Source organism: Arctopsyche grandis, chromosome 3, assembly GCF_051622035.1.
Source record: "Arctopsyche grandis isolate Sample6627 chromosome 3, ASM5162203v2, whole genome shotgun sequence".
NCBI classification, from domain to species: domain Eukaryota; kingdom Metazoa; phylum Arthropoda; class Insecta; order Trichoptera; family Hydropsychidae; genus Arctopsyche; species Arctopsyche grandis.
The window spans coordinates 9135083-9157164 of NC_135357.1; the positions used below are offsets into that span (position 1 = coordinate 9135083).

General features: G+C 33.5%; 1 protein-coding gene across 2 annotated transcripts in view; it reads right to left on the reverse strand.

Moving 5' to 3' along the window:
* Window positions 1-426: 426 nt before the first annotated feature.
* Window positions 427-22082, reverse strand: part of Sema2a (Semaphorin 2a) — a 512925-nt gene continuing 491269 nt past the window's right edge. For both annotated transcript variants that reach the window (XM_077428031.1, XM_077428030.1), the window contains 6 exons: window positions 2245-2345; window positions 1998-2170; window positions 1734-1925; window positions 1523-1657; window positions 818-926; window positions 427-739 (listed from right to left, as the gene is read on the reverse strand). In XM_077428031.1, the coding sequence (XP_077284157.1) occupies window positions 683-739; window positions 818-926; window positions 1523-1657; window positions 1734-1925; window positions 1998-2170; window positions 2245-2345 (767 nt within the window). In that variant the 3' untranslated portion in view covers window positions 427-682. The remainder of the gene's footprint in view (window positions 740-817; window positions 927-1522; window positions 1658-1733; window positions 1926-1997; window positions 2171-2244; window positions 2346-22082) is intronic.

The window sequence follows — 22082 nt, forward strand, 5'->3', positions numbered from 1 at the left end:
TATCGCATATGTTTATATATAATCAGACAACAGAAAGTACAATAGTTTGGAGAATGTCTACTTATAATAGTAAGTTGATATTGACAAGGAAAGTAATTGTCGTTTTCAATTGTGAATATATATAAACATATATGCATCTATAAAAAAGTATATCACAGTAAAAAGAGATATACTATTAGAGAAATATAAATTAAATTCTTGAGTACAAATTATGTTTTTGAAAATACAGCATTTTCTCCAATATACAATTTAATCATAGAATAAGTTGCGAATTGGCGATTCGTCCATGATCAGATTTTATTCGGATATGTTTCAATTCGTTTAGTTCAACGTCCATTTATTTTAAACCGGATAAATTAAAATGCGAGGAAAACTCACTCTCGAAAGTTCGGAAACGTTTTTTTTATTTTTTTTATTTTGTGTTTTCAAAATACTTTGGACCACTTCATCACTCGCGCGCGCTCATAGAAAGGCGTCCCTTTTTCATTTAAATTTACTTTTTTTTATTGGATTTTTAGCACTCTTGAGTTATTTTGAGCATTACGCTTTGATGCGTAATACATTACTCGTGTTTTTCAGCCAACCACGTGGTTGTGTCTACCGTCCATACGACGAACGGTATAGGAATGCAGCTGACTGGTATTACGGACACGAAGAGCAGGTAGAACATTTGGAGCAGCTATCACACTATTTCGTTGGGGTGGGTGTTCTGGTTAGAGTCGTTCTGTCTTGCACATTGCTATGGAAGATGAAAAAAAAATCATAAATAACACAAGCAAATTATCAAAATGAACTACAGTTGGTTTGAAGTACTTACATCTTGTTTTCTTTCCCAAGACTTCATCGCCGATTTATACTTTTCGAATTCGTGACACCAATTCGAATAAATCTTCTGATACTCGTTGCTCTTCTCAGGCGGTGAACACCTACAACACGATAAAATATTTAGCAATTTTCCATATACGGTTTGTTAAATACACCCATTGGATATAAGACATGTAAGTATATGTATGATACGGTCAATGGTTAAATTTATTTTTAATTCTAAACTTTTGATTATAGAACTACCAAGCTTGTCACCACATATTAAATTTAACCCACTGATGTAATCATATGATTAATTTTATTTTATTTTTTTCAATCAATCATGCACTCTCCTCTAACATATTGCTCCAACGCGACGAGTGCAGTATACACATTAATAATTATTAATTCTATATTTTAATTAAACTCGAAATCTATGATCAAACATTGTACGGACGTATTATTAGTTTCATATACGACAAATACAATGATTTGAAAATGCCAGCCGTTTGTCAATAAAATTTCATCATTTCATAGGCAAACAAATGAGTTATTTTTAAAAATAGTTGGATGCAATATTAAATATAACAATTTGATAGTCAAAGTAATTAAACTGACTATTTTGATAGTCTTAAAGGGCATTGCAACATTCCTAGACGATTTTTAAAGTGTAATTCAGTTTAGACATTAACCATATATTATACAAAAGTTTACATACCTGTGTGAATCGACAGTGATGTTGTACGAGCACAATAACGACCCACCCAACAAGCAATCGTATCTTCCAGCATCTGCTTCTGTAGCAGCTATGATAAGCAGACCGTGCTCTGACGTCTCTATATACTTATCAGGACTGAAAATAAACGCAAATAATTAATAAAACATCTAAAAAATAGCACGACTTCCTATTAAAAATTAATAAAACTCACCTGAAAACGATCGGATAGCGTCCCTTCTCTTTAGAATGATGATACCACGTGACGGATTGGGGTTGAAGCACTTCAGGCATCTTGACGAAACTGCCAAGATGTAAACTCTGTCCCCAAGTTACCGTTATACTCTTCTTCACTATGGAAGAATCGCAAATTCCGGCAGTTTCATTCTCCACATCTTGCAGTAGCCTGTAATTATTCAGTGCGATTAGTATAAGATATTACATTTTGACTCGAATTGATGTATTTTTTTTTACTTACCCGGGCTTGTAAGAGTGACAGGCATTTGAATCCTTATCCCAACCGCAATAGGGATCTCTGACGCATCTTATACAGCTATCGTATCTTCTAGAACACATGACTAGTTGCAATTGCTTGACTCTCTTGTCTGAACTGACGTATAGCGAGCCGTGAGTTCGTGATATCTCCATCGCCTATAATAATTCATAAAAATATATTTAGCATGATATTTATGACGTTAAAATACATATTTGATTCACACCATTACCTGTATTGACTCTCCAGGTGTAATGTCGAATATATCCAGCAGAGTCGAGTGGCTGTCTCCGTTCTTCGTCCACTGAACGATCTTGTGAACTTTGCCGTCATCTGTAACAATGAGAAAATCGTCATATCGCGTGGTCACATTAACGAATAACGGTCCTATTAAACAGCCTTAATGTTTCAACCCCATAACTACGACCCTGCATATACAATTTTGTAATAATGCGGTGAGTCATATGTCAGTGATGACCGCACTGTAGGAAATTTTAAATTAGTTCCGCGTTTGAGAGCGGCGCGTGTCCAGCCACCCCTTTTGCATAAATCACGCCGCTTTAAATTGCATTTATAAAATATTAATATGGCGAAATCTAATGTGAAATGCATCTGCGCATTGTGACCTCAAAGTTTTGATTATGACTTGAAAAATTAATCGAAAAAGAGGGCGCGCAAATAGACCCGTTCGCTTTTTGGAGTATGGCCATATTTAATCACTCTATTTGTATCAAATATAACTTTTTATTTATGCAAAGTTTGTTATTATTTATAAGTGTATATCAGTGTATGATATATGGAAATTTGTAATGAAAAATAAATTTTTAAAGAATAATGAATTTAAGAATACATAGAGTGAGTGTTAATGCAATTGATATGTGCATAATTTTTAATGGGTTTTGAACCAATCAAGCGAGGATTATCGAGGTTTGTTTGGCGATTTAAAAATAATTGCAAAATTCGGTGCGCTCGAATTTAGTGGCTAGTTTTGTATGCTATGTCTCCCCTTTCAGGGGTCGCCAATCGCCGCTGGGGAGAGCAGGGTACGTACGCACACACGTGCGACAGGGAATCCCCGCGGTCGACCCTTCGAACCGTACAACTAACCGGAGAAAATCCCAAAATCCGGTAATTTTATTTGGCCCCCGAAGAGTTTCGTAAAGGAGAGGTTTCGTTAGTTTGGTTTCAATTTTTAATCGCGGTCTGGAGTTTCGCGTTGTGGGAATTTTCGATATGGTGTCGCAGAAACGCTTCAAAAGAGATCTATTCACATCTACTCATAAAACTGGAGTGCAAAAATAAGCCAGACGTGTTTGAAATAATAATGAATATGATAAGGGAATAGTCAATATTATTTATCAGTAATCAATCTTTGATTCCTTCCCTGAAGGCCTTCTTTTGCCTCGTCTGTTATGAAACCTGTAGTCGATCAATTTAGAAGTAAATGATATTTTAATTCGATAATTTATATAGCCATAACGTAGTTTTTATTGCATAGCCATAACGTAGTGCACTGGTAAAGCTATTGTATACTATGTAGTAGAGAGGTCGTGGGTTCAAGTCCTGGCCAAATACTGGCGAGATATTGTGGTTATTAAAACACAGATCGACCGTCTACTGTTAGAATGTTCTGATTAGAATGTTAGAATGTTCCAATTAATCGGTATCCTCCCCCTCAGCTTATCGTAAATTCAAGTTATTAGTATCTTGAATTTGTTGAATCTTTTAAATTATGTATTTCTCTTAAATTCGTCGTGTATTAAAAAAAAAATGATTCTCCATATATGTCTCTATTGTATTCTGTGTACCGTTATGTTTGAAAAATTATTACTTATGTACAATAATAATCTAACTATATGTGACACCTTGGGGTTATTCCTTTCATGGCACATACATTTGAAACATTTGATTTAGTAATTTTTCTTTATGTAAACTTTAATGAATTAAATTTTATCGAATTAACCCAGATGAAGTTTATTGAATTAATAATCTATACTGTCATATAATATAAATTTCAAACAAAAAAACTATTAATATGTTGTTCTTTATTTTACTGTTTTAAAATTCATATTAAAAAATTTTTGTATTCGAGTATAATGTAAACTAATCTAATTTTAATCTGTAAAACCTTTATTTTTATTTTATTTTATTCAATCAATCATGCACACTCGTTTTAACTGATTATGTACTCCAATGCGACGAGTGTGCTATACAGATTAAGTATTACTAATTTTATATAAACTGTATAATTATAAATTATATATTTACATTAAACACGGCACTATGGGCAAACATTGTTCAGAAGTAATCTGCGGACAAATTTGCAGCATTTTTTTCTAAATTAGCAAAATTAAAGATACTGAAAGCTCGACATTTGTCAGAATTGGGTTAAGGTTGCCAATTTGTTGGAACCATTTCAATGAAATTAGATAAATTGGCAAACTCTGATAGAAAACGATCGACCTTGGAGTCATATATCCAACGTCTGGCCAGTAGCACACACCAGGGAAGGAACCCGTGACCACAAAATTGAAAGCATTACATGCTAACCATTGATCTATGCTGCTGGTATATATACGTAGACGATTTATTAAAAAAACATTGATTAAATTTATTATATTTAGGAAATTATTTTTGAGTCAAAATAATGTAATTGTTATAATATCTCACATTGTTTTCTTCGGTATTATATAAAAATATTGATGAAATAAAATACAATATAGCTATGTATAAATCTCGGAAGAGAATCGAAAATGCCCGAGTCGAGCTTAAGCTTGCGGTAAAGCTCGGCTAGAATAGTAGATAGACACGTTCGCTTTTATTCCCAGAAACATATGTGTATATCGACGTTAGGGGTGGTAGATCAGAACGACGGGAGGACGAGGGAGTTAGACCTACACCCCCGGGGATCCGACCCTTATAACTAATCCACGACAATTAGACGATTGGGGCCATCACCAGATCGAAAGAGAGAGAGGGGGGGAGGAAACCGGGCGGAAGGTGGTAGTGCTTCGCCAGCTCCATAGGTTCGTTTTCTCTTTTTCCCACCCCCAACCTTCTTTCCTCCCAGCCACCCCATTCTGCGGTCGCTGGATTATCGGTGTCTTTCCCCACTGCTTGTCTCTCCCACCTTTGCAAAGCTGGAGGCCGACAAAAGCTCGTGTGCGGATTAGCGAGCTTTTCAATAGACCGAAATCGAAGCCTCGACGCGAAATATGATAATGGGAAAATGTTTTGAAGTAAAAATAAAAATAGACACATCTGTAAAGTCAGCCGGTCGAACGCCGGTGAATTTTCAGACGATCGAGCACAAGTTTATATAAGGAAGCTGGAATCAATTTCAACGATGGATATGGTCGCTTAACGTTGTGGTCCAGCTTGTCCTGGAGGGACACGTGCCCTCGGTACTAAAACGCTCCGGCAAATACGTGGTCTGGTTACAGCCATTGAACGGTGAAACAATACCACTGCTATTACTGGTCGAATCCTAATAGGGGACAGTTCGTGTATGTATGTGTGTGTTTATTCAAAGGGGGAAATGTATTATATACTAAAGACAAAATAAATAAAGAAAATGTACATGATCCTGGAAAGTATAACATGATATATGTATGTACCTACATACATATGCATATGTACGTTGTATGGCCGAACATCCTTTCCATGTATATATTTGTACATTAAAAGTTTAAAATGTTATATACGAGTTCTATACATATAAAAAAAAAATCTAATTAACTAATATAATAAAAGTAGTCAAATTAAATACGTGGTAATGGTACATTTGAAGGTAAATAGGAAGATGTGAAAAAACCACCATGACATTAATTTATGTATATATAATATGTATCTATCAATGTAAGTATGTAGTGTGAATCACGCCTACATATATATATGTTACACCGAATCCGTGAAATTGTCTATTACACGTAATCGGCAAGAGAATTGCCGAATGCGTGAAAAATGCAAGCATGTTGCCCAGTTCACGGATTTGGCAAATTTTTTGGCGAATGCGTGTATTCGGCAAGAATTTGTCTGCTCAAAGCATGGAGTCGGCAAATAGACAGCAGCGCTCCGGTGTTGTTTTTTAGAACTGGACAGCGTGGACAAGTGTCAAAGTGACAGCTGAATGAGGATGTTTAATTTAGTTTAATTTACATATTATTATGTATAATATGACTACATATGTACATATGTTTCGATCATCTCATATGAATTATACATAAATTAATGCCATTTTTATACATTTTGATCAATATTTTAACAGTGAAACATACGTATGTAGTCATATTATACATAATAATATGTAAATTAAACTAAATTAAACATTCTTATTCAGCTGTCACTTTGACACTTGGTTATAATATAACACGCTGTCCAGTTCACGCATTCGGCAAAGAATTTACGGAATCCGTGAACTGGGCAACGTGCTTGCATTTTTCACGCATTCGGCAATTCTCTTGCCGAATGCGTGTAATAGACAATTTCATGGATTCGGTCTAACATATATACATACATACAGGCTTTTTTTTATTCTACCTTACATATGTAGTTATGTACAAACAATTTGAAACTTACATAGTTACATACAAAGTCTCCTTCCAAATGATGTACATATTAGATAGATATTACTAGATTTTATCATAAAAATCAAAAAATCATCAGAAAGGATTGAGCTTAAACTTACAAATACATATAATATGTATGTATGCATAGTATGCATTGAATATTTTATAAAATGGTGTTCTTTTTATTTATTTTTTATATTATTTTATACGTGTGTACCTACATATACAATATGTACGTATGTATGTATACTTAGATGTACTAAATTAATTCGAATTCAAACAATGTAAGCAGTATATTGAAGTTTAAACCTGTCATATTGGCGTTCTTGTGGTTTTATGAGGCTATAAAGCCACCCAACCATTTAACATTATCCTGTAGTACACTTATATTGGAGTGGGCGGTCTTAAAGTCTCCCAAAACTATACCTATATAATCGTTTATTTCCTGTACCGTGATTGACTCAATTAGAGGTATGATTTTATAATGTTTTTGAAAGAGACTTTACATAGATGATCCGTTTATAGAACAGTGAGCTATTTTCCACAACATAAAACATCGTTAAATTTATATAAAGATAAACAAAGAATAAATTTATAATGACGTTAAAATCCTTCCAAAAATATCAGACATTTTCCTAATTATATTAGTCTTATTTGAAAAACAAGTACGTATACATAGGTATACTACTGATGTATACAAGTCTTCACGTTATACACTGAGTAACGGTAGTTTCCCATAAAACCCATAGTTTTCGATTTCTCCGAACCCTTCTCTGTGCCCTTTGCCCCCCCCCCATTCGAAAGAGGTTCCACAGAGAAAGCGAGCTCTGGATCACGTCTCCACCAATCAAATTAGTGGCAATCAGGTCTACGAAACAAAACACACACTACCGTTTCCAAATACGTACATATAATACGAACAATGCAAAGGGAAAACCTTTTACTCACTACACGAATAGACATCACTCATTATATCGATAATGAATATAAGTAAATATAAGAGTTAAATAGTACTTAGTTTAGTATAGCATACATCCATACATATGTACATATGTGTTGATAATGGATTCAATTTATCACCGGGCTAAGTTCAATGGTTGCACCGCGTTCTCTCGCCAGTGCAATATTGCTCTGTATGGGATTTGGGTAGGCTAAACGAGCGTAATGATACAGTCGTTACCGGTAAACGATAGCGAACCCCTTTGTCGTAGACGTTTTACGAGTGTGCCACACATTACATTTTCAACGGAGGGTTACACTGCTCGTATTATGTATGCGCGCGCCTGCACAATGCAATTGTTCAAATATAAATAGCACACACGAAAACCCGAGAAATTGTATTTTTCATTTCAAATTACATTTATATATATTCTTGAAATTGTGTGCGATGAATAAAATTTTAAACTTTACCGCTCGTTCATGGGCTATTTTAATATTTTATGAACGTACGTTTACCGTGTACCGAGTACTGGGATGACTACTTTCGCTTGGTGGAATTTTTAACTTGAATTCAAATATAATATTTATTGACTTTTGTAAAGTTATGGTATTATACATATGTATACTCCCGTCTGCGTATTATTTCAATTTCAGTATAACAAATCGTAGTTTTTGGTTATATCATCCTGAATAGATCTCAAGGTGAACATAGAATATGAATTGAAAGAAATTACCGATTTTGTAGAACCGCATTAGAACAAAACCTCGTAAAAAACTGCCGTCAAAATTGAAGGAAGTATAAATGTACTCACATACATACATATGTATATACCCATTGCAAAGTGAATCACATCTGGCATCAACGTGACCGAAACTCATTGTTCGCCTGATTTTGTCCAATTTTCTTATAATTATCTTTTAAAAATTTTACTACTGTTTTCACCACGACCCAAACTTTAATTCTCAATAACGTTTGAAGTCAGCTTCTCTCTGGCTTTCGTGCAGTGCGTAGCTTAATTGACTGTTTGCATTAATTAGTGAAAAGATGAAGTTTTTGTCGATCGCCGAAAAGGGAAAAATTGTAGTTCTATAGGAGGAAGACCATTGCTTCAGAGAAATTTACCAACGAAGGGGATGTAACCATTCTACAACCAGAAAATTAATTAAAATAAATAAATAACAAAGGGCTTAGCATCTGTCAAAAAAGGAAAAATGCAACTTTTCGAGATGAGCGAATTTTTAAATGAATCTCGCTTCGAAATCGATTCAAAACTGCTTCTCCAATTAGAGCAGAATATATTAAAGAATGTATTCAAATATGCGAGGCTTATTATCGTGGTGCGATGCAAAAAAATCTCTTCTTACGAAAATGAGAGAAACTCGTGGGCCAAAGATAAAAAATTGGACTTTTTTAGATTGTGAAAGAGTTCTTTTATCCGAAAAATAAAAATTAAATAAAATTATTTAAGTGGTTTTTCATTGCTTTTTTAGAGGCGGTGGGAAGGAAATGGTGTTAAATAATTGGAAGGTAAATATGTATCAGTTTAAGGTTTAACTTCTCTTATTTGACGAATTATATTGTTGTTTTAAGTTAAGTTAATTTAAGAAAAATTGTATTTTTCAATTCCCAATCAATTCTTAAGTATAAATTTAAAGCATTAAAGGTTTAAAAACATCCACATTTTTTTAAGAGGATTAAAATCGAAAAATAAATTTTGAATTCAAATACTAATATTTAATATTTTTCTTCGCTGTCGTATCTCAAAGAATTAGAAATGGAATAAAAAGTATTTATAATTTGATTCATAATTTCGGAATCAAACTCTGAAAGCTTACAATCTACAAGTCAAATAGTCTCTATAGTGTTCCATATTTATATGTAAATATTTTGAATAATGATGACGCAAAAAATATTAATATGCAAAAGTTTTATCAATTTAAAAAATGCACATAAAGAATCGGTGTGATTTATTAATAATATAAAATTTCACCCCATGTAATGTGCGTAAGGGATGTTTTCCGCACAATGATATCGGCGCGTATTGTACTTCAGCGTGCCGGCTTTCTAAACCACAAAAATAAATGCGAATTTTCGGAAAGCGACACACACACCCAACCCCCCAACCACCACCCCACGTTTTGTCGGTCGAACACCGTTGTGGGGTTTTATTAGGTCGATTTTTCTCGCGTGCGTTTCCGGATGGGGTGCGTTTCCGATCGCTGCTCGCTAAGTGCGTATAATGCGCGCAAAAATTCCGAATTTTACTATCCCTCGTTGGAAAAACGGGCTTACGCAGTTGCAAGAATTAATAATGTAACAAAACGACCGGATAATTTGCGCCTTTTCGGCGGCGGAAACCACGATCGGTGTTCGGTTATGTGCGGACGGCAGTTTGGGGTTTTCCAAATGGTATTTCGGTGGTCGTGCGGATTTATTGCAAAGAGGGATAAAATTTAAAATTAATTTTTCATACCCCAAAAATAACATTTTGAAAATAAACAACAGTAAGAAAATAGAACATCTGAAAATATAAAAAAAACTCTTATTTTGAACCCTATTTATGCACTAGCATATTATACATATCGTCATTTATTAATTTGTTTAGACTTAAAATATATATTGGAAATTGGGATGGAGACAGATTTAAGACTGTTTATAGGTATGTTTTAAATGATTAAACGAAGGTGATGAAATGCAGATAATAATAATCATAGTTCGGATGATAATTATGACATGAATTAGGTAATTGCATTATATTTTTCAGAGAATTCTTTTAATTTATAAAATTAAAACTATTTTTCACAAAAGAAGGGAATGATAATATTGATTGTAATTTATATTACCAATTTGGTGGGCATGTAATATAAGCGTTGAATATTTTCTATGAACCGAGGGGATCAAAATTATCCCTCTGACTAATTAAAAATATCCCAAGGATATGTTTAGGTTTATAATGGAAGAAGCGAACATTGTTTGTTATATTTCCGCTAGATTTTAGATATTATTAATAATTATTCAATATAAATAAATAATTATTATCGGTATTGTAAAGTATGTACATGCGCAATATGTAAATTATATATAACATACATAATCAATATCTATTCAAAGTGAGATTAAATTTTGTTCTTACATAATGTATTAATGTGTAAATATATGAAAATTTAATACTACATAAATATGATTGATGTAATTTTTAATATAAAATTGAATTTTGGATGATTAAATGATTGATTTGAATTATTTACATATTGTGTTATGTTAATTTGCTCGAAATTACAATCTAATTGTCAGTGTGCAGTTGTGAATTTAGTAATATAATAAAAGCATTGAATTTGATTCGTTTTTGCACTCAAGTCATCTCGCCAAGAGAACGCCCTCGATTCGTCAGGAATACATTTGAATTCGAAACGTTAATAAACAGGCGACGTTCTTCATAATAGAATGCAAATGCGAAAAGTCAAATCTATTCGATTTCGTTTAATGGAATTGATTAAGATAAATGGCGTCTAAGAGGCGACGTTCCAAGGCAACAATGGCACTCATTAGCCGTTTGCACCAGGCGTATCTCGTAGATGTAATTGCGTTAAATAATTAAGGAAAGGAAATACGTAGTAGTAGACGGAAAGTGCGCGACAAAACTTTACTCGTAGCCGTCGAAATGTATATTTGAAGGCGAATCTCGCAAGCGCCGATCCCCTCCGTAAATATTTGATAAAATTTCGTAAAAGTCGCTGCAGTTCGTAATTGAAGTTATAAAAGAAGATCGGGATGAGAGGGGTCGAAAAAAGATGGAAAAGTATGATATTTCAAAGGAGGAAAAGCGAATTCTGGAAATTCCTAGTTGATATTACGCACGAAATTCAGCAAAATCTTCTCATGTTGCGATTCATTTTTTTATAATTTAATATAAGAAATCTGAGCCTTCCAATATACATATGTATACATATATACACGGGCAGAAGTACCTACATATGTATTGCATATTAAATTATTTTATTTTATTAGGTTTTATTTTATTATTTCGAACTTTATCTATTATTATATATATAAGAATGTCTCTTTGTCTGTGTGTTTCGTGTTGGCTCCCAAAGCACTCAACCGATTACGATGGAAATTTCAGAATTTGTTGTATGCATGTCCGGGAAGCTTAATGTGAAAAAAAAAACGGGAAAAACCTCTTAATAATAATATTCGTAATTACGATTTTACCGAAGCCAAAGTATGAAGCGCCATTGTGTTGTCAAGGAAATGTGTTCGTTGGTAACCACGTTGACAGTTGGTTTATGACTGGTTAGTTGGATTTGAAGAGACGTTAAATTTGTTCGCCGATTGCGTTTTTCCGACAAATTTTTTCGATATATTACAAATACAGAGCGAAGCCGGGTAAAAAAACTAGTAATATATGTATATATATATATATATATATATATAGGATCCGGATGTGAAGGATTCCAAGTGAAACGCAGATTAAGTCAGAACTATGTATTTATTAACACATCTTCGGGCTTGCTCTCCAACAAGTGACCATAACAACACGCATCCGGTCTTTCCCAGGCATACCACACACACTCTATCTCGGCTCGTTTAAAAATCAATTCTACATTCGGTCATTCCTGACTGTCATTCGCCCTCGGATGACATTCTTCGTCTTTTATATTTTTACAGCATTTCATCTCACATTCTTTTACATTTCATCTTCTACTCTATACAATGTATCATCTTACATTCTTTTAAAACATTTCCTCTATCATCCTCAACAATGTTTCATCTCACATTCTTTTACATTTCATTTTCCACTCTATACAATGTATCATCTTACATTCTTTTAAAACATTTCCTCTATCATCCTCAACAATGTTTCATCTCACATTCTTTTACATTTCATTTTCCACTCTATACAATGTATCATCTTACATTCTTTTAAAACATTTCCTCTATCATCCTCAACAATGTTTAATCTTCCATTCCATAAAATCATCTTATATTCTCCTAAACATGCTTTCAATTGTCACAATTACAATTTAAATCACAATTACAATCATCATCACAATTACAATCATCACCACAACTACATTTCAATACACTTATACATCAATCATTTCACAATTTACATAACAATTACAATTATAACAAATTAATCGTTACACATTTCACTACAAATCAATTTTTTCATTTCAACACAATTCAATCTTCAATAAAGTTACACATAACAATTAAAGTTACACATAAATCATCACAATTACAATTTAAAATTATGTCAAGCAATACAAAACATTAAAATCAATACCTTTACAATGACAGGTTAAATCTTTACACCGGAAACAATCACATTTTAAAACATGATTCAATGTACCAAGCACTTCCCAAAAAATACTAGAATAAGCAATAAAACATTACATTTTTCAATCATCAAATTACAAGTAAGGCTTAACTAAAAACCCTCCAGGTCTTTCACTTATTCTCTAATTCACAAACGCACACTTAACTTCCCTCGGTACAACTTAAAACATAATCTTAAATAACATAAAACATTCTTCGTATCTCGGCCATACTTCAACTTATCTTATATCTCTAATTCACAAACGCACACTTCACTTCCATCGGTACAACTTAAATTCTATCCAATGCCCTCGGCGATTCTCCGTGAGCATCCGATGAATCTGCCGTCACCCCACAGATTTTCTGCTAGTAATTTACCATAAATGAAGTCAACACATATTGGTTCTAGCTCACTGATACATCCAGTAAGTCTTTTCTCAATCCATGGTTCTATTTTCTTTTCCATTGAATTAACATCAATCCGACTACGACCGAGCTTGAAAGTGAATACAGTGTCTTTTGGTGTTGAAATTTTGACTGGGTCCCTTAATCCTTCTTGTGATTTAGCCATATCTTTCTCTTTGTCTTTATGTTTTTCCTTTTCTTTATTCTCATCTTCAGAATTCTTCAAATGACTATAATCCTTAGATCCTTTTCCAAATTGATCATCGGGTGGTTCATCTGTATTTGAAAACGGTATGTCTCCGTAGTCCCAAAGTCTTCTTCTTTGCAATCCATCACCGTCCATACTTCCATCAGCCAGGTTCACACCTCCATCAGCCATGTTCGCATCGTCCTCTTCATCATTGGAAACAATGAGTTCTCTTTGAGCAGACATCTCTCGTGAAGCCCGTTGCTGCAAAGGTCTTTTTCTGTGCAAACCATCACTGTTCACACTTACATCAGCCATGTTTACATCTCCATCAGCCATGTTCGCATCGTCCTCTTCATTATTGGAAACAATGAGTTCTCTTTGAGCAGACATCTCTCGTGAAGCCCGTTGCTGCAAAGGTCTTTTTCTGTGCAAACCATCACTGTTCACACTTACATCGGCCATGTTTACATCTCCATCAGCCATGTTCGCCTCGTCCTCTTGTGTTAGAATACTGACTGGTTCTCTTATTTCTTCTTGTATTGGAATACTGACTGGTTCTCTTATTTCTTCTTGTATTGTCAAGACAGTCTTTGTTTTGGTGCTGTTACATTGAGCTGATATGTGCCCAAACTCGTTACAATTGAAACAACGAGTTCCTCTCGTCTTAAACCTACAGTCGGCTGCTAAATGACCACGTCCACCACAATTGTAGCATCGTGAACTCAGTCTTTCTCGGTTTTCACGGTTTCTCACGGGCCCCGTCACCCTGGGTTCGTCGTCTGGTGTTTCACCGGCCCCACTTGAATCGGAGTCAATGGGCTCTGCTTGAGCAAGCATTTCTCGTTCTTCAAAGACGAGCTCTTCGTCATCCCACTGGAACTCTTCTATCAGCTTCTGCTTAAGGATAGTCCATGATATAATTATCCCTTCTGAATCCAGGAACATTCTCGCTGTTCCTACGCAATATATTCTCCCGTAGACCAGTTGCTCCAGGGGCGTCCAGTGGAAGAACTTCGCAAATTCTTCCATGTGCTCAATCCACCGGCTGATTGGCACACCGCCAATCCCCTTAAACCGTGGCGCGTAAGTCTCGAATTTGTCTCTGTCAAAATATGGCACTTCGTCTTCTTCTTCCTCTTCATCGTCGTCGTCATCATCTTCGTCTAAGTCCGCGAACCTCTGCATCTCCACGACAGTTAGCCGACGTAAAACTGACGCTGACATTGGCGCTATCGTCTTGGATATCATCATCGTCGTGTGGCGTGTTCGCTGACGTGACGTCACCGACGTCACGGGCTTCCGCATTCTCGTCATCGCGCGCGCGTCCTAACCTCAACTGTCAAAACTCCGCGTCGTCGTCTGACCGCTTCTGGCTGTCACTCGAAATGTCTTCAGGCATCCCGGACAAAGCCCCCAAATATAGGATCCGGATGTGAAGGATTCCAAGTGAAACGCACAGATTAAGTCAGAACTATGTATTTATTAACACATATCTTCGGGCTCGTTCTCCAACAAGTGACCATAACAACACGCATCCGGTCTTTCCCAGGCATACCACACACACTCTATCTCGGCTCGTTTAAAAATCAATTCTACATATATATATATATATATATATATATATATATATATATATATATATATAATATGTACATATATTATAGATGCGTATATACTATATTTTGGTCTATTATTACTACAACAGTCATCAGTTTTGTTCACATATTTTCTATTTACTAAAATATCGAATAAAAAGAAACATTTATTTTATAATAAAAAGTAATATATGTTAAATATGTTTTATGGGAGAATGAAAATAAATTTCAAACTCTGAACACAACATATTAGTACACATGTTTGTACATTGAAACGTTCGATGTTATTTTTCAAACTTTACGCTTCATATATGTAAATATAAAATAAAACTACACATATTATTTATAAATACATATCTGGATAAGAAGTGTCTGAAAAAGTATTATTTTATCATATTGACATATTTATTATATCATATTGACGTATATGTATATATAAATTTACATGTACCTATTATACATATATGTATGTATGTATCTCATCCGTTTTCCATTAAATGGCATAGGAATTTCTAGCATTAAAAATATGATACGATCTTTCCCATACTTTCAAATAGACATTTTTTTTATATTAAGGTTCAGATATTTAAATATATTTATAATAATTTGATTTAGTTAAACCATGATTGAAACTTTACATATAAATGGCACGGTGACTTAATTGATACATTTTGTTACAAACCCCGCATCTTCTATACTTTTATACTCTAATTTGGAATGTTCACGCGGGAATAAAACTATAAAAAATCGAGGAGAGTAAATATTTGAATTGGCTATGTATGTATGTAAACCGCACCTTCAATTTGATAGTCAGTCAGTACCTCTATTTCATTTCTATTAGTCAAAACATCAGAACGAATCAATTAGTGTAATAAATAATAAACAGTTCTACGAGTCTCTCAAGTCCATCGTTCCAATGTTAGCACTTGTCTAAAAAAATCATTAATCACTGTGTGTTGGACTCCAAGCGTCCAGTTAAAAATGTGTGTTTTAAGTTAAAATAATGCAAAATCTGCGAGGATAATTATTTAAATAGCATGTATTAAATGTCGAAAAATATAAAATAAGTGCATTCGAGGCTCACGTACTAGAGACCGCACGAAAATAATTATCTTTTTTGATATTGATCAATGTTTATATTTCGTAATTGCATAATTAGAATCATAGAGGTGTTGATGAGGAATACATAAAATACAAAGACCCTGCATTCAGTAAATTTGGAGAAATAAAATAAAATATAGGTCCAGGGCACTCTCTATCCATCACAGTGCGGCAAGTGCTGAGATCAAAATGTCGTTCGAATTTATTAAGTGATATAAAGATTAAAAATTAAACGAATGCCCTTATTTCTCTGTCTCTATATGACATAAATAAAATAAATAAATATTGATTGGTATGTGGACTGAATTTTCATGATCCTAATCAATGTTTTTAAAAGATAAACTACCCCCCAGAACGTGTCAGTCTGTTTTCTATATTTTTATCGCATGTTCATGCGCGTTTTATGTGCTTTTATTTCCAAAGTATCGAAGCATATTGTCTCTTCTTAGAATGTGCAAGGCATCATAAACGTTACACGACTGATTCATTCAATTTTGTTGGTCGAAAATTCGAAGCGCACGAGGACTAATATGTATGTGCGACGCGATCGTACAGTAAGGGCTCACGAGGGCTCGTTAGGGCTGCTACAACACCGCTAATTGTATTAGGGCACATCACGCGGATTAGCCACGAGACGGGTAGGATAGAGGGAGGAGGCGTACACAGAAGGGATAGTGGATCACTCCCTAGGTGTGCGAAACCTGACTTGAATACCGTCAAGAGACGCAGCAAACTAAACGAGACACGCCGAGAAATCCGATATAGCGGGTAAACAAACAAGCGTATGTGTTAGATTTAATTTGTCGTTGGAAAGTCGCGTGTTGGTCTCCGAGTCGGTTCTCAATCTTCTCATTGAAGATTCGCAAACGCTCTTAGAATCGAGAGGCTGACTGATTGAACACGCCCCGTCCGTTCGGGTAGTAATGGGGTTAATTGAACAACGAGCAAATATTGCGGATTGCGCTTCTGGAATACATATATAAAGACTAGACTATATAAAGGCACATTTAAGCTAGCATAAACGTGAGAGTGTAGTAAAAACATACATATATGAGCCGTTATATTTGAAAGTGGCTTTTGGAAAGTCTACTTTAAAGTTCATTCCGAGAAATATGTCACAAAACATTCAATATAATGTTTTGCGTTTAACATTATTTAATAATACTGGTGGCGTGTAATACATTTATTCTGCTTTTCCGAGATTCTGGACATATCGAATTAAAATAAGTGAACAATTTGTGAATGAAGTCAAACAGAAATTCTTTTTTTGGAAAAGAATTTGGAAATAAGACTACTGCCACTTTCAAATATAGCGGCTCATACATACATACATATATTGATTGCATGGAAAGTTTTAAATACCACGTGTTGAATATATAATAACAGATGTTTAGTGTTTTTGAAACTTAAAATTGAACGATAAGAATAAGAGGCGGCTTAATCGAAGTCTTTAAAATAATAAATAATCATCATAATTGTCTTATGTCCAAACTCATTACGTTCAATGAAAACACTCATCTTAGAGGTCACACTCTCAGACTCCAAAAAGAAAAATCGAATAAATTGATCAGAAATTCCTTCTTTTCAAACAGAGTGTTTAAAGTTTGAAATAATCTTCCTAACAATGTAGTGAATTCTGAAAACCATAATATTTTTAAAAACAAGCTAGAAGTCTTTCTTTAACTTGAAGATTTTTTTAATTCTTCTTTTCCAATATCTTTTCTATATTTTTGTTTTCTTTTAGTTATTATGTTACTTATTATTATGAAGTTTTTAGCAAATATAAAAAACATCATAATTTCAACAAGAATATTTGTTAATTAGCATTCGATTTTTTTAATAAATATTTGAACTACCAATATTAGGATACCTATTTTTTAAGTGATGAAAAAAGAGGGGGGGTCATAAAAATTAAACATCGCCCTGATTATTTATTACTAACCTCTTCTTACTTTCACTTATTATTTAGTACTACACCACTGTGTTGAACACTACAATGGTGTCAATAAAGCAGTCGAAAAAATCAATATTTACTTCAACAATTTAATAACTGACAACATTAAGGTACAAGCATTATAACTTAAGATATATGAGCCAAGATAATACGCATAATACATTCCAAAATGTAATTTATTCGATCGATTATGAGATCGCTGTACTCGCGACTATTAAGCGCGTATTACATTGATCGAGTGGGTAGTTGCAACGAGAAGAGCACGAAATTCGTCATATCGAATGTCAATGTTCAAACCCACGTCGTAATTGAATAAAAAATATAAAACATCGAAAAGGACCCGTATTAACATGTCAACGGACATAATATACAGCGACGTATTCGAAATAAATTATGTACATGCAAGGTTCGCCCACGCATATGTAGGTTTTCGATTCTCAGATTCTCGAGTATGAAATTTTTCAAGTGCGTGAGCGTGGAATATGGAAGAGAGTCGATCTATTACTCAATTAAAAACGTGTGTTTTATTTACAGCGATCGACACGCCTCCGGCGAGAGTTGTATTAATTTAGATTAATGCTCGCGCGGTCGTTAACGTGTTGACTGACGTAGGCGTATTATTATTTTTTTTGATTATTTTTATATCGTTTGAGATAAGATGAGATCCAGGCGAGAGGAGTGGCAAATTGTTAATCAAATTGATTTATATAGAGGGTAAAATTTAATTAAGTTCATCAAATATTTTGGGTTTTAAAAGTGATTAATCCAATCTATTATGTACAATTATAGCAATCAATTTTTGTAGTTTGATTCAATGTTGTAAGAAATATACCCAAGAAAAATGTACGTAACCACAAACAGCAGCATAAATAATATACATATGTATATTATATTACAATAACCAGAAGCGTGGACTGGTGGTTAGCATACATACATACATACATATATGCTTCGAACATACATATGTAGTTGCTGTTTAGACAGACCTTGGTTTATGATTCAAGGTCGATCGTTTCCTATCAGAGTTTGCCATTTATCTGATTTTCTTTGAAACGGTTCCACCAAATTGGCAACCTAGACCTATTTTTCTCAATTTTCGAGTTTTCATCATTTTGAATTTCACTGAATCGTATAAAAATGCTGCAAATTTGGCCATATATATGTCTCGCAAACTTTCGAGTTTTTTAGCATCTCGAAATTTGACGATTTAAACTAAAAAAATGTAAGTTTATCAATAATTTAACCATAGATGTCTCTATATTGCTCTCGATGTTTATAATAGGCCAGGAAGGCGCAATGGGGTTTGGCTTTCCTGCTATATATGTGTATGTAAAAATAAAATATTTCCTCGTTTTTCGTAAATTTGATATTTATTGTAATATTATTCCCGTGTCGAATTCATGTTGTGAATTTTTACGTCTATGTGAAACACTTTCGGCATGTTGCCAGTTTTGCCTCTATGATATGTTGTACCGGATTTGAAGATCTAATTTATGTAAAACTATGTAGTCTACAAACCTTATATATACATACATATATACATATACTGATATATAATCAAAAACTTGAATAAATTTTTATAACTGGCATTTTTAATAACATATAATATACATATGCAGTACTTGGGTCGATATGCATATACATATAAAAAATATCATCATGCAAGTGTTTCAATATATAAAATAATATCTGCATACATATGTGTGTATATACAATATATGTAGGTAAAATCAAAAATCAAGATTTCATGTTATTGGAGTTATTTTTCGTCAATGCTTTCAACTAAGTGGTCATGGGTTCGTTCCCTGGCCCGGTGTTTGCTGGCCAGACCATGGATATGTGACTCCAGATCGATCGTTTCCTAATCAGAGTTTTCCAATTTATCTCGACATTATTGAAACGGTTCGACCAAATTGGAAAACTTTCCTGTTTCTCGCAAAAGTTCAAGTTAATGACATTCTCGAAATTTGTTGATACATAAAAAATTATCAAATTTATCGATAGACGTCTCTATGATGTAATTGTTATCAATACATATGTATATGTAATTGGATAGAAAGGCGCATTGGAGTTTACCCGTTGGGCTTTCTTAGTATATACATTATGTATGAAAACAAAAAAATTGGGTACAGCAATACTAGATTTTGTGCTAAAGACTGCAAAAGACAAAATTTTGTAAAACTTGCGCATTTTTTTTAACGCTCATATCTCATAATCGAGACAAGCCAATAAAAATCATTGTCATACTCGAATTCATTGGATCAAATTTAAAGTAAAGATTGACCAGTCTCTTATCCGGCAATTTTTATAGTTGCTCAGTGTTATTGGTGAATTGTAAATGACTAAGTTCAATTATCGTAAGTTATCGCTGCTTTTTGGGCATTTTTCTAGATATAACAGTAGATTTATACAAGGCTTTGACTTGTTTGTATGTAATTCGATACTGAATCTTTAAATTCGATTTTTATATATATAAATCGTTCTTAAGTACACACTATCAAATGTCATGAAGACAAAATGATCACAGACAGTAATTCTACATAAATTTAGGTACACACAGATTATATAATATTATAATAGTTTTGTCTCGAACGGTTAATTTAATTTATATGATACTTGATATAGGCATGTACATTAAAGTAGGTATGCAAAATTAATCATCAAAGAGAGGATTATAATAATTACGTTCAAACTATTAAAACTTCAAATAGTAAGTTGCCGCTTTTAATTTATGCGTCCATCGGCTTATTAATTGCGCAGAAGTACAAACGACCTTTTAAAGTTGAGCATTAAAACGGCCTAAATTGTCGATGAATATTTATGAGAGTCGTATCATTCAAACGACGAGGGTAAAATTATATTATTAATTAAGATAATTATATCGCTCCTTTGGGAGGGATGAATTTAATCATATCACATTAAACTAGGAAACCGCATTATTTAACAACGGGCGATAAACCGCATAGAGAGAAACTGTTCAATTTTTATATATGTACATAGGGATGTGTGTATGTATATTGATTTGAAGATGATTCAAGTTGACTTTTGAGCTTCAACAATGTACGTGTCATTATCCATTTACACACGGTCATTATGACTAATGTCATTTTAAACGTTATCAGTTATAATGCAGCTGTAGGAGGCCTCACACGGAAGCGGGGTTTAATTCATAAATAATTATCTCCGGGGAAAGATTGATCGCATGTATGTTTATAATATATATTTGTATGTATGTATAGGGTGCATCAGTGTGACCATATCAAAAGTGGGACTATATAGTTATACAAATAGCGGATGCGTGGGTTAAATTGTTATTTTAGTGTCGGATGATTATAGTGTGGATTGAATTGAAATAGTTCTGGTTTCGTTTAAGACGACATTTTTAGATGTGCTGTATATGTAAATGTGTCGTTTTGAACGAATATATGTATGTAGTAAAAGGTAGCTCAGCACGTAAAATTTGGATTCATTTGTGGTGGAGAATATAAAAAATAAATTAATCAAAGGATTCGTTTATTTAACGATCAAAAGATTCGTACGACGACGAAATATAAATAAAATTTTAAAACAAAGAATAATTTTTATTGTGTGAATTTTTATATATTAAAACGACGACTTATATAACCAAAAGAATTTTAGATTGAATTTTTAATTGAAATTTTTCATTTTGCAGTCAGTCATAAACGTTTGCTTTGATTCTAAAGTTCGAATTTTATTGTATGAAATTTTAATTTAAGAAATAATTTATTTTGATTGAAATATAAGCTTATCTTATTTTTAATTAAATAATAATAAAAAAACGCGTGGAAGGCCACGCACGATTAATTACACTGAGTAACAAAAAAAATTAACAGAGCAAAGACTAATCTATCTTTAATAAGTTTGATCCACTCAATTCGAATATGATAATGATTTTTTTGGGTCGCGATCGTTTACGAGATATGAGCGTTTAAAAAAATGCACAATTTTTACACTTTTTTGGCTATCGCGGTCTT